Source organism: Ascaphus truei, chromosome 7 (genome assembly GCF_040206685.1).
Source record: "Ascaphus truei isolate aAscTru1 chromosome 7, aAscTru1.hap1, whole genome shotgun sequence".
Taxonomy (NCBI): Eukaryota; Metazoa; Chordata; class Amphibia; order Anura; family Ascaphidae; genus Ascaphus; species Ascaphus truei.
Window position 1 is genome coordinate 20,861,510 of NC_134489.1, and position 13,353 is coordinate 20,874,862.

The 13,353-nt window shown below is 41.9% G+C and overlaps 1 protein-coding gene across 4 annotated transcripts in view; it reads left to right on the top strand.

Moving 5' to 3' along the window:
- The window catches only part of SPAG16 (sperm associated antigen 16), a 543,868-nt gene that overhangs the window by 383,397 nt on the left and 147,118 nt on the right, over window positions 1-13,353 (top strand). For all 4 annotated transcript variants that reach the window (XM_075607226.1, XM_075607225.1, XM_075607227.1 and 1 more), the window contains one exon: window positions 6,735-6,800. In XM_075607226.1, the coding sequence (XP_075463341.1) occupies window positions 6,735-6,800 (66 nt within the window). The remainder of the gene's footprint in view (window positions 1-6,734; window positions 6,801-13,353) is intronic.

The window sequence follows — 13,353 nt, forward strand, 5'->3', positions numbered from 1 at the left end:
TTCATGCATGTGTTGCGGCTCTCGGAATAATTTGGAGAAAGACATTTTTTTAATAAAACGGCTCTTCTTCCTTGAGACGTTGCAGACCCCTGGCCTAACCAAAGGAGAAAAAGTGAAAGGGAGAAGTTATCCCCGAATTTATGGAAGGAGTAAAATTATACACTGAGTCTTGGAGGCCAGAATGGGAGTATGTTCTATATGGAGAGGGATACTAGAACAATGCAGTTATACATTATTTGCATATCAATGTATGTCTGAAAAGCATGCTTGATACTGTACATAGCCATTTATTGTTTGCTTCCATCTGCTCCATGTATGAGAGACATTTTAATCAAGATACATAGATTTGACACTGATCTGTTTGCCAGAGAGGTTTACGCCACCTCAAACTCGATTTATGTGGTGGATTGATTTTGTTGCAATAAAAAAAGGAAGAAGAATGAGGGTCCCAGACACAGAACTATAAATATAAACGGTTTGCAGTAACGCTAGCAGGCAGGGTGCTACATTCATTTTCTCTCTTGTACTGTACTTCAAAAAATATATTCACTTTAAGGAGTATATTTCAGTATGTCTGCAAACACACAAAGGGTGGCATAAACGAAACTATATGTTCACCAGGCAGTGAGCTTATATTTTTGCTTTGGCCTCACAATCATAGCCCATTGCCTGGAGCCATTCTTATGGCTTACAAGTCTTTGCTTGGCATATAAGGTTTTGGTAAGAAAAATAAATAAATAAGAAAGATCTTGACACTACAAATCCATTCTCGAGCACAGGGCTCAGCCTTACCAATAAATCCATTCTGAATGCTAGCCTGTGCTGGCTTTGTTCGACAGCCTTATCACAGCAGGCTGTTATTTCCTTGAATTCAAAGCCACACTTTGAATTAGAGCAGTGCTGCATTCACACTTTTTGTTTTCTCCATTGCAGGAAACCTTGTGCATTATTAACACATGCTGGCCTCTGAACTGAGTACCTCCAGCTCTAGCAAACACCACCAAAATTAGCCCATCATCAGATCAGCTTCTAATAGACTGCTTTCCCTGATAGCAACTAATCTACTTAATCACATGTGCGGGGCACATGCTTGTAAAGGGCAGATTTCCATTAGCAGTAATTCCCCAGAGGAGCTGCCTGCTTTGAAAAATGCACATTAGTTATTGTGCTCTGAAAAGCAGCCAAACATGCAGTATTTTAACCAGATTTTATGCAACATTGAGCAACTTTTTTGACTGCAAATGATAAATCAAATAGGAACCAATTTGTGCAATCAACCCATGGAAGTTCATACACAGGGAAGCTTTTACCAAATCAGCACACACCATATATTATGTCTGACAAGATCCATTCAGTCCACTATACTCTTGCTTCACTGTTAATCTTATCCCAGTTTGGCACATGTTTCTACACACTGACAATAACCGAACATTTTTATTGACACTGTTTATCTGGTGGCCTTCATGAGGCTACATACTTTTTGCAGATTGTTCCCGGGTTATATTAACTAAACACGAATGGGGCTTTCTACATGGCAGCGCTGGATCAGCGCTATCACACTTTATAGAATAAGACTCAGTGACTGACCTGACAAACAAACAGAACCATTGCAAACCTTTCCGGCTGAACAGCTAATCCCTGAAATGAAAATCACGGTTTCGCACACTCCACAGTCTTTTAAGCTGGTTTAACTAACATGAATAATTCTCCTACCGGATGCCATTGTCATATAGGCAGAAGAATCGTTATCTTCCAAGCAATGACTTACCTGTGACTTTGCAGGTAGGCTTAATAGTCTCTCTTTATATGAGTAAATATTTTTACCCAACTTTATTTCCCCCCCCCCCCCCCCCGTACAATTATACCCAGAGCGCATAGCAACTAGTTGGGAATGTGCTTCATAATGGACTCTTTTACCCACGGGTGATTAGTGCCCTGGTGGTAGAGCAGAAGTAAATATGGATTATTAGGCTGGATTTGCATATTAAAATGGTTTTAATTAAAGGCAAACCCTTTCAAATTTTAAAGAGCTTTGACAAATCTTTTATAAGGTTATTGAGATATTTACTGGAATTAATAGGGGCCCAGGGGCTTGCAACGAGACCCTTTCTCCACATTTGTATGAGCGAGAGAAAGCGTACATGCAGTTTAATAACTCATTAAAAAAACTATTTGAAGGAGCTTTCTTTACTTGTAATGGCAGCATCTGGACTTTATATTCAAAATAAATAGTGGTTATCAAATTAATGATACCTGCAAACGTGGTCAGAATGCATGGGCCCATGAAATATGCGCAGACATTCTCAGTGTTAAAGCCGCTCTCCTCGGCTGCTAGGGATCACGTAATGGCCGCTGTTCAAAGATCTCACGCCTTGCGGGCCAATAGGAAGCCATGACATCATTGGTGCGGTGACACGGGAGCTTTAAACTTTAAAGCCCAGTTTGCTCAGCCAAAGCGGCTACCGGCACCTACTTCGGCGGTAGGAATCTCTGGAAGCAGGGGGTCCCTGGAGCTGAAATGAATTGGGTTCAGCTCCGGAGACCCCTTGCTTTAATCTTATATTTAAAAAAAAATATTTGCAAAAAATATTCTCCGGCTTGGATTGCTCCTGTAACAGGTCATGTTTGACCATTCAGTGGAGGGCATAGAAAGAGAGATGCTAGCTACAGTCTCCAGAAGGATTATAGAAAACGCGTTATGTAGGTGTATGCTTTCCTTAGTCATGACATGGCTTTTCCCTGAAATACAATACAATAGTAATGCTACAGTATCAGGCTCATTGGGGATATCCACTGGGAGAGTAAGTAGTGTTGAATCACCTGGGGTAATCACAGATAGCTAGTCAGGAGTCCGGATCAGTGGTACAACGGGCAGTAGGGAGTTTCCGGGAGTATGGTAGCAAGCAAAAGAAGTAGTCAGGCAAGCCATGGTCAAGGCGGGCAGCGAGCAAGAGAATCGGACAAACCGGGGTCAGGACAGGCAACAGACAGGAGAATGGTCAGACGGACCAGGGTCAGAGCAACAGCAGGCAGAGGGTAATCAGAGGCAAGCCGGGATCAGGAACCAGGAAGTCAAAGGATACGTAATAGCCGGAAATGCAGCATGGAAACACAACCTCACTCTAGCAAGCAAACCAGTTGGGAAGCAAGGAGTCTTAAGAAGGGTGCCTTATTGTCATGGGGGTCATGTGTTGCAGTCAGCACAGCTATGTGCTAAATAGCTGCTTTGGAGGAAGCAGCACCTGTACTTGGGCCTTGACATACAGTCAGGGTTGCCACCATCTATTGAAGGATAACCCGGAGACTTTTTGCAATAACATTTTTTAAATGTATTTATCTTATTTATATATTTATTTCCCTTACCTTCGCCGGCATCTCTATCTCCCCCTGCAAAGTTGTCAGCATGGCTCCGCAACGTCAAATGGTGCGCATTGCCATGACAATGTGACGTCACGGCGTCAAGTTGCCATGAAACGGGATGACTTATGATGCGGTCATGGCAACGTTACGCGATGTCACGTAGCATCTTGTTGTCATGGCAACACAGTGCCGTTTGACGTTGCGCAGCTATGTTGACAGGAGTTGCAGAGGGATATGCTGCTGCTACCAGGAGCCCGGCGATACATGGCCGAAACCTGTAGTCTCCGGCTCAAACCCAGAGTGGTGGCAACCCTGCATACAGTATATAGATTTATACTATCAAGTCTTTTAAATCATGCAGAAAAAAACTGTTGTATGTACAAAATTGAAAAGATTGATACACGCTGTCTCCAGTGGTTAGTTCATGATTCCAAGTAATAGCCGCTTACAAATTCTTCTATGACATTAATCTCTATTTCCCAAAACAGCTGCAAAATCCATTGGAAAACAATTTTTATCCCTAAGCATGCTGGTCCCTTCAAGTGCTTGGAGAAGCACTGTAACAAATGTAGCTCCTACTGCTTTGCAAACATGTTGTGACCGGAAGCTAGTTGAAGCAGGCTCACATTGTACCTGTCTGTTAGTGTACAGATAAAGGGCCATACACCATAAAACACCTTCCAGCATGGCTTAGTGAAAACATCCGGATTTTAGTGTCCACGGACACACGGAATGACAGTAAACGCTGCCAAATTAAACCCCAGAGAGAGATTTCCCACTGCCAGGAGGTGCTGCGGTTAGAATTCTGCGGGCTCCCCCGGCAGCGGGAAAAGTAAGTCTGGCTACATTTGTATGGGCCTGTAGCAGGGACTTATGCTTGTTGAAGAAACTATCTCTAAAATCCAGCACAGATCTGGTTAAGTGCAGCAGACGATTAACCAGATTCCACCTCGCCAATTAAGTCTGTAAGAAAAGCCTCCTCTTGGAAACAGGAGAGAGATTTCCTTAGCTCACATTTGGCTGACTTAAGGAGAAGGGGGACAGACCAGAGATTTCCTTAGCCCACAACTGAGCTGACCTGAGGAAAAGATGATGTCTTGATGCACACAGAAGGACTGTATGCTGACAGCAAGACAAGGAGACAAGGCCTCTATACCTGGACACAGAGATGCCATAGCACACAAGGACGCTGACCCAGGAGAATAGAGAGGCCTTCCCCTACAGCAACAACAGAAACAGATAAGAGAATTTCTTGTCGGACTGTTGTGTGTATATATATATATATATATATATATATATATATATATATATATATATATATATATATATATATATATATGTATATATATATATTTGTTTGGGGTGGTAATCAGCCTAGCTAACCACCCTGTTAGATAGGGCTGGAGTAAAGGTTTAGTTATTTCTCCAAAGCGGAGTAGGCCTTTATTTTGTTTCTTTTTGTATGTTTTGCCTTGTTAAAGGAACAGGTGCAATAAAGCCAGGATTTCATTTCACCCTAATCTGTCTCCATTAAATACCTCTGGCCACATCTCTTACAGGGTCGTTGCAGCCCATCCAAATATGTGTGCCTTCCGGCATGGAAGGCGACTCTTGGAGTAACACCACTTAGTAAATATGACCCTTTCTAGTCCATTGGCTTGAAGGGAGTGTACAGAAAGGTGCCTTATGGGAGTAGAATATGGTTGGCAATCTGCATACTTCATTCAATTCCCTGTGGACTTTGTGTGGATGTTTCCATGATTTCTTTGAAACCACACCTTTTAGAAATAGACAAATCGTCTCTGGGAATTTACCAAGAAGAATATCAGGGCTCTTCTGCCCTCTGTTCAAACCTTGCCTGCGGTGAAATGGCTATTGTAGTTTCAATGATAGGAATTCTAAGTGCCTGCAGTACACAGAGAGAATTCCCTTTTATCTTGAAAGTAGAGGATCAGCAAGGAAAGAAAGGGCTTTTTTTTAGCCTACCTCTTTGTTCATGAAAGATTTATTCAAGAATTAGACTGGTTACTTAAATTTGATGTGGTCCCTTGTGAAACGTTCAAAGGAAATTTCCCAGCAGTCATGCAGAGATTTGTAAATAGTATACTATACCCTATAAACTGCCTGGTGTGTAACAACAACAACAACATTGTGCACACTTTTCTAAAAATGCAACAATTAAAAAACTTTCAAGCACACATTCAGCATTGTAGGGCTTGTCCGATCTCAATGATGTTGATATCACATTTTATGAGAGGTCATTAGTTGTACAGTATATTGCTTGAAATCCATAAGATATGATATCTGAACATGATACTTCTATGAATAGAATTTCTGTGGTCCATTTGAGATTCCAAAAGCCTTTAAAGCCCCAGCTATAGTAGTATTTTCTCCACAGTAACAGTTGTTTCTTTAGAAGAGTTACTGTAGTCTGCAGGCACTACTCCTTTTGTGTGTGGTAAGGCTACGCTTATCGCGCTGGAAAATCAAATTGAGATGACTTCCAGCGATCGCGACCAATTCGGTGCTGTCTCCGGCACTATAAGCGCAGCCTAAGGAAGACGAGTAAGGTCTGTGATATAGTGTATGCTTGGCGCTGTGCGTGCATGTGGCACGCATATTTCGTTTGTATGTTGCCAACGGTGACGCGCGGCTAGGGGGCGTGGCTCTGTCGTGACAGCGTTAGGCCACGCTGTGATTGGCTCGTGGCATCATGTGACGCGGCAGCAGCGCGAAAAAACAAATTTCTTGTATTTGCTCTGATCTGCCGCGCCACCACTCACAGCCGTGCGCGCGCGTGTCTTGACTGTATCAACGTCAGCCTCACAGAGGCAATTATCATTGACGCACGCGCGCACAATATAACAGACCTAAAAAACTATACAAATGTCATAATATGAATAAAACACTGCCTTTCTATCAGTGTTTTCCTGCAGATGTTTTGAACATGTGAGATACAGCCAATTAAATTTTTCCGAAGTACTCCGGATCGGAACAAAGAAATATTAAACTATCCTATATGATCGTCCTGCATAAGAATGAAAACTTTGTAGTCTTCAATTGATCCAACTCTTAGCACAGAAAACTTTAACAGAGTATGATAAACTTTATGTTGCACCCAACACACCTTAAATATTTGGGTATTTTTCAGTTACCTGCACTTTTAACCTTGTCCCACGGATTTGCTGTCTTCATGCAAATTACTGCTAAATCAGCACAGATTCAGAGGGAAATCCATGTTTAATTTTTCTGGGACGTTTACCATGGACACAATTAATCCTAGAGTTTACACCTTGCCAAGCACATCAATAATAAAATGAATTGCCAAATTTGCAATCAGTTGTGAAATGAAAATCTCCTTTGTTATATTTCAGGGCGTGTGCGCTCAGACGTTCTATGGGCACCTTCACTCTTGTAACCATGCAACCTTTAACATGAAGGTAAGTCGCCCTTGCTACATACAGGTTTCCACACCATCTCGTTTTTTTTACTATTCAAATGAAGCTGCACTTTATTAAGATGTGTAGCAGTAATGAGGGAAAATAACAAGGGGTTATATCACAGCTTCTTAGGTGTCTACATGTATGTAATTATTGCACTTCAGTGCTGCTGTGATATGTAGAGACATTACAGTAGGAGTTTAAATATGTCTACACCATGAACTTTCCCTTATATTATTATTATGCTTTGTTCTTTCTTGTATAGCATTACCTGAAAGTACCCGGCGTTACTTGGGAATTCTAAAAAAAAACACAAAAAACTGACATTTAGAAATGGATAATTAAATTCTTTAGTTTAATGCAAATCCCCAGCTAAAACAACACATCCACCCATAATAGTTTAATTGCCTCTTTGGTCCTGAAATGTTCGATCAAGAGCCTTTCATGCATGTTTGTGGGACATTGTGCTCTGTCCCAAACAATGATCTCGCCGCCTTGAAGAACTTTGGCTGCTCCGATATTTTTGTTAATGTTGCAATTGGATTTTTAGAGTGACCAAGATTAAGTGATAGCTTGAGGGATTTGGATATGGAATCATGTCATATGCGATCTCATCAGTTATGTCATTGCTGATGTAATTTGTGCATTGCAGCCAAACATAGACAAAAATCTGCTCTTTGATCTCAGGAACCATCATGTAAAATGTAGTTATGATATCTTAAGAGGTGTCTAAATGCACAGCGAACAGCTTTACATAATATATAGTAGCATGTACATGTATATACAGTATATTACTGTACAAAAGGATGACAGGGTGTAACAGTCTACAGCAGTTGTGCTCAACTCCAGTCATCGAGACCCCCCAACAGGTCAGGTTTTAAGGATATCCCAGCTTCCGCACAGGTGGCTTACTCAGTCTTCGACTGAACCTCTGATTAAGCCATCTGTGCTGAAGCTGGGATATCCTTAAAACCTGACCTGTTAACTCAAACACTATGTTTTATCTAACCAACCAAAGGAAAACTGGACAAGACCCTAACCCTAGGCGAATATCATAAAGGGACAATAGCTCAATTTTATCAGGTTCTAATCCGCCAGTTTATCGACCAAACAAGTAAAAATATTTCAGAATGGGAAAGAGATCTAGGTAAATTTATAGATAACGAGGACTGGGAGGAAATCTATGATAGAATAGCCAGAGCCTCCAGATGCTCAGCAGTTAGAGAAACGAACCTGAAAATTCTCCATAGGTGGTATTACACGCCTGTACACCTCCACTCTTTTTTTTCACTAACTTCCCCAATGTGCTGGCTTAACTGCGGACAACTGGGCACGTTTAAACATATCTGGTTGTCATGCCCTAAGATTATTCTCTTTTGGGGAAGAATCAGAAGATTAATAAAAGGGGTTTCAGGTTTAGATCTGAGTTGGGATATGGAAACCGTGCATCTACTAAAACCTACAGAAGGCCTTGAAAGGAGAGTAGATTATTTAATAATGCAAATTCTCTCGGCCGCAAAATCAATGATCGCAAAACATTGGAAGCAGAATGACCCCCCACCAATCACAACTGTAATTCGAAAAGTGAATTTGGTTATGACTATGGAGAGACTTACTAGTTTGATTCACGATAGATTTAATAATTTCCTGAAAACATGGGATCCCTGGGCGACTTATGTATGGCAAAACCCAAATTTGACTTGGACCGTGAATCCAGAGACGCCTATTAACTAGATTGGCTGTATTCCTATACTATAAAGTGTATGTATATATACAATTGATTGTGTGCTCCCTTCGTGGGGACCATTGCGGATGTATTCCCCTACCCTTCCCCACCCACCCTTTTTTTTTTCTGTATTCCCCTCCTCTCTCTCTCCTTTTATGTTTTGAAAAATAATAAAATACAAGTTGAAAAAAAAAACCTGACCTTTTGGGGGGGGTCATGAGGGCTGGAGTTGGGCACCCCTGGCCTACAGCGAGGAAGTGTAGGGTGATGTTCAGACACTGCTGGTCGCTCACCACTTTTCAGCTTACAAACCTGATTGCCTTGTTCCAATTCTCATTCTTACATTTGGCACAAACCGCTATATTTTGGTACCCAAGGCATATAGAGGTAAAGTAAACAGAACCTATGAAAAAGAGCAGGTAACGAACGTTGAACCATACCCATCTGCTTCAGAGACCAGCACTTTCATTACCGAGCTACATGTTGATAGAACGTTGCCTCGGCCGTGACGCAACTCAAGGAGAGCTGGCATGGGCTGAAGATCTTTCTGATAGCTCTGTTATTTTTAAATCGGAGCACTTCTGCTGGCCTGAGAAATGATGAGACATTTTCAGCGAGTAAATTAGTGAAAGAGGAAAACAGCGGCTGCATCTATTATCTGGGGGGGAAGCAAGGGGGTCTTTTGAATGTATAATTACAGCCATGTGGATTAATTCTGCACAGCAGGCGGCCAAGCTGGCTGATCTTTTAATATAAATATGTTCATTTTCAAATCAACACAGCAGGGTAGTCTTTGTTTGTGATAGTATTGCTGAATCCTTTTATACTTGAGATGTGCAGAGCATAGTCCTGCACCGAAGATTTAAAAGCAATCCTGTATACATCTTCAATAAACACTGAGAGCAACAGAGCCCCATCATTTAACCACTTTCACAGAAGCTGGTAGTTCAGTGAAGCAATATGGGCCATACTTCTAAGCAGTGCGGAGTTATACGATATATTGGCCCATTTTCACAAAGTAGTGCTATACCATTTTATTTATTTATTTATTTATTTATAAAATATTTTACCAGGAAGTAATACATTGAGAGTTACCTCTCGTTTTCAAGTATGTCCTGGGCACAGAGTAAAACAAATAATACATGGTTACAAATACAGTTACATAAATGAACAAGGTATACATTATATACAAGACATTGTGTGCACAGTTAAAGAAAATGTATATTATGAGCGTACTGTATGAAACAGTTACAGACCAGATTAAAATGTGAGACAGCCTTAGATTTGAAAGAACTTAAACTGGTGGTGGATATGAGAGTCTCTGGTAGGTTGTTCCAGTTTTGGGGTGCACGGAAGGAGAAGGAGGAACGTCCGGATACTTTGTTGAGCCTTGGGACCATGAATAGTCTTTTGGAGTCTGATCTCAGGTGATAGGTGCTGCATGTGGTAGGGGTGAGGAGCTTGTTCAGGTAGCTGGGTAGCTTGCCCAGAAAGTATTTGAGGGTGAGACAGGAAAGGTGAACTTTGCGCCTAGACTCTAGTGATGACCAATCTAGTTCTTTGAGCATTTCGCAGTGATGTGTGTTGTAGTTGCATTGGAGAACAAAACGACAAATTGAATTGTAGAGGGTGTCAAGTTTGCTAAGGTGGGTTTGAGGAGCCGAGCCATATACTATGTCTCCATAGTCAATAATTGGCATTAGCATCTGCTGTGCAATACGCTTTCTGACCAGGAGACTTAGGGAGGATTTGTTCCTGTAAAGTACCCCTAGTTTGGCATAGGTCTTGGTTGTCAGGGTATCAATGTGCATCCAGAATGTTAAGTGGGAGTCAAACCATAAGCCCAGGTATTTAAAACTAGTGACAGGTGTTAGGGTGGTGTTAGCGTTGGTTCTAATCAGGAGCTCAGTCACTGGAAGCTTTACAAATTTAGGTATGGTCCCAAATACCATTGTTACAGTCTTGTCAGTGTTTAAAAACAGTTTGTTTTGGGAAATTCAGTTTTCGAGTCTCAAAAAGTCAGACTGAAGTGTGTGTTGAAGGTCAGAGAGGCTATGGCTGTGTGCATATAGGATTGTGTCATCTGCATACATGTGTATTGAGGCTTCCTTACAAGCTGTGGGAAGATCATTAATGAACACTGAGAAGAGTAGGAGCCCCAGAACAGAGCCTTGCGGGACACCACAGGTGATATCCAGGAGGTTGGAGTTAGAGCCTGAGATGGACACATGTTGGGATCTTCCTGATAGGTAGGACTGAAACCAGTTTAAAGCATGTTTCCCTATTCCAGAGCTCTGGAGTTTGTTAAGCAGGATAACATGATCAACTGTGTCAAAAGCCTTTGCAAAATCTAGGAATACTGCACCAGTGAGTTGACCCCGTTCCATTCCACACTGGATTTCATTGCAAACTTTTAGCAGGGTAGTTACGGTGGAGTGTTTGGGACGAAACCCAGACTGGAATTGGCTAGGGAAATTTGTCTTGGTGTAGAAAACGCTTAATTGGGAGTGGACACATTTTTCCATGACTTTGGATAGAATTGGGAGAAGTGAGATTGGCCTGTAGTTTGAGACAGTGTTTTTGTCCCCACTTTTGAAGATTGGGACAACTCTGGCAGTTTTCCAGGTCTTAGGGATATGGCCTGCAGACAGGATAGAGTTGACTATGGACACAATTGGTTTGGCAATGGCTGGGGCACCAAGTCGTAGGAACCTAGATTGTAGTAAGTCGGGTCCACATTGGCTGCTTAGTTTTAGTTTGAGGAGCGCTTGTGTAATCTCCTCTTCAGATACTGGGCTAAATTGAAAATTGTGGGCAGTGTTGGGAGGGGGTGGGACTGTAGGGATACTCCCAGGATGAGATTCATGTTTGGGGTTTGTGCTGCATTTCGCTAATAAGTTAGTGGCACACCCCACAAAGTAATCATTGAATGCATTTGCAATGTCAGTGGGGTTTGTCAGAGTAATATCCCCCTTAGTGATATTACTTGGTTGTTGATGGTTAGGAGGCTGGAATATATTGTTGATAACCTTCCAGAAGTTAGCTGGGTTTGATGTATTTTGGTGGAGATTGTCAGAGTAATATTGTGCTTTTGCATGCCTTGTTTGCCTTGTGCACATGTTCCGCATACATCTGTAGTTATTGAGATCCTTGGTAGTGCCAGTTACTTTGTAGCTTTTCCACAAGGCATCCCTGAACTGGTAGAGTGCTATAAGGTCAGGTGTAACCCATGGAAGGTGGGCCCCCTGTACCCTTATTTTGCGTAGTGGAGCATGGGTATCGCAGAGTTTTAAGAACTCGGACTGGAAATAGTCGAGCGCAGAATCGGGGTCGGGAATTAAATCGATTCTGTGCCATGGGCAGTTGGTAAGGTCATCCAGAAACTGTTGTGGGTTAAAGTTTTTAAATGTTCTAGTGAGGAGAACTTTAGGGCTTGAATGGGGCGGTTTAATTTTCCTTACACAGTACACTATTGCATGGTCACTGAAAATATCAGGAAGGATGCCAGAGGATTGGATTCTGCTGGGGTTTGAGGAGAGAATCCAGTCTAGCAAGGAATGGTTATGCGATTTCAGGTTTATCCGTGTGGGTTGGGAAATTAGTTGCGATAGGTTAAGTGACTTGAGTTGTATCTGGATTTTGTGGTTTTTAGGGTCAAGCCAATTGAAGTTGAAATCCCCTAGAACTAGCAGCTCACTCTTCTCATTCAGAGAGGAAATGGAGCCAAGAAATTGGGTGATATCAGTCAAGGATTGTAGAGGGGCTTTAGGGGGGCGGTAGATGCCAGCAAGCAAGATGGGCTTAGAAAAGGGGAGGCAGATTTTGCCAACTAGAGTTTCAAAAGAGGGTGGACTTGGTGGGCAATTTAACAGTGTAAATTGTAAGGTGTCTGCAATAAAAAATAACACCCCTCCTCCTCTCTTTGACCTATCTCTCCTAAAAATGGAGTATCCCTGAATGGCGATATTTGCATCAGGGGTTTTAGGGGATAGCCATGTTTCTGTAAGAACAATGGCTTTGGGTTTATGCATAAGGCACCATGCCCTTAGTTCATCCAGTTTGGGCAGCAGGCTCCGGATGTTTATATGGGCGACAGACAGCCCTTTTTGGAATTTAAAGGTGGAATTCTCAGGGGCATGGGACAGGGCTGAAATGGGAGGACCTGGGTTAGTTTCAATATCACCTGCTAAAGAGAGTAATAGTATGAGTAGAAATTTGGGTAGTTGTTTGCAAGTTGTAAATTTGTGGTGTTTGCCATTAGAGTGAGCAGTGGTTGGTGTGCTGGTTTTTAGAGTTCTCCACCAACATTCAGTAGATAGTGCAAGGCTTTTGAGTAGTCCAGGGTGTATGATGATGTTGGGTGTGGGCCAGGATGGAGGAGTTTGTAGTGGATAGAGGGAGTAACATCTCCATTTCTAATGTATCTTTCAAGTGAAAGCCGCGAAACATGTAAAATCTTATACAGTAAGTGTTTTTTTTTTAATCAGTTTAGTATTGTTAGATAATACTTACTGTATTTTTTTTATTATTGTTCAACTCTTATTGGTATTTTTAATGATTTTTACATTGTAATGAGTTTTAAAGAGGCAATCCATTCCCGCTGATTTTTTTTTGTGATTTCAAATTTGTTTTTTGTTTTAATATAGGATTGATCAGGGGGTCTCCGGAGCTGAGCCCTATTCATTTCAGCTCTGGGGACCCCTTGCTTCCGGAGATACCTACCTCCGAATTAGGGGCCGGTAACAGGTCTCCTTGGCTGCCAGGGTTCACAATGTCCTCTGTTGAAAGTTTTCGTGTCCTGCGGGCCAATAGGAAGCCGTGACATCA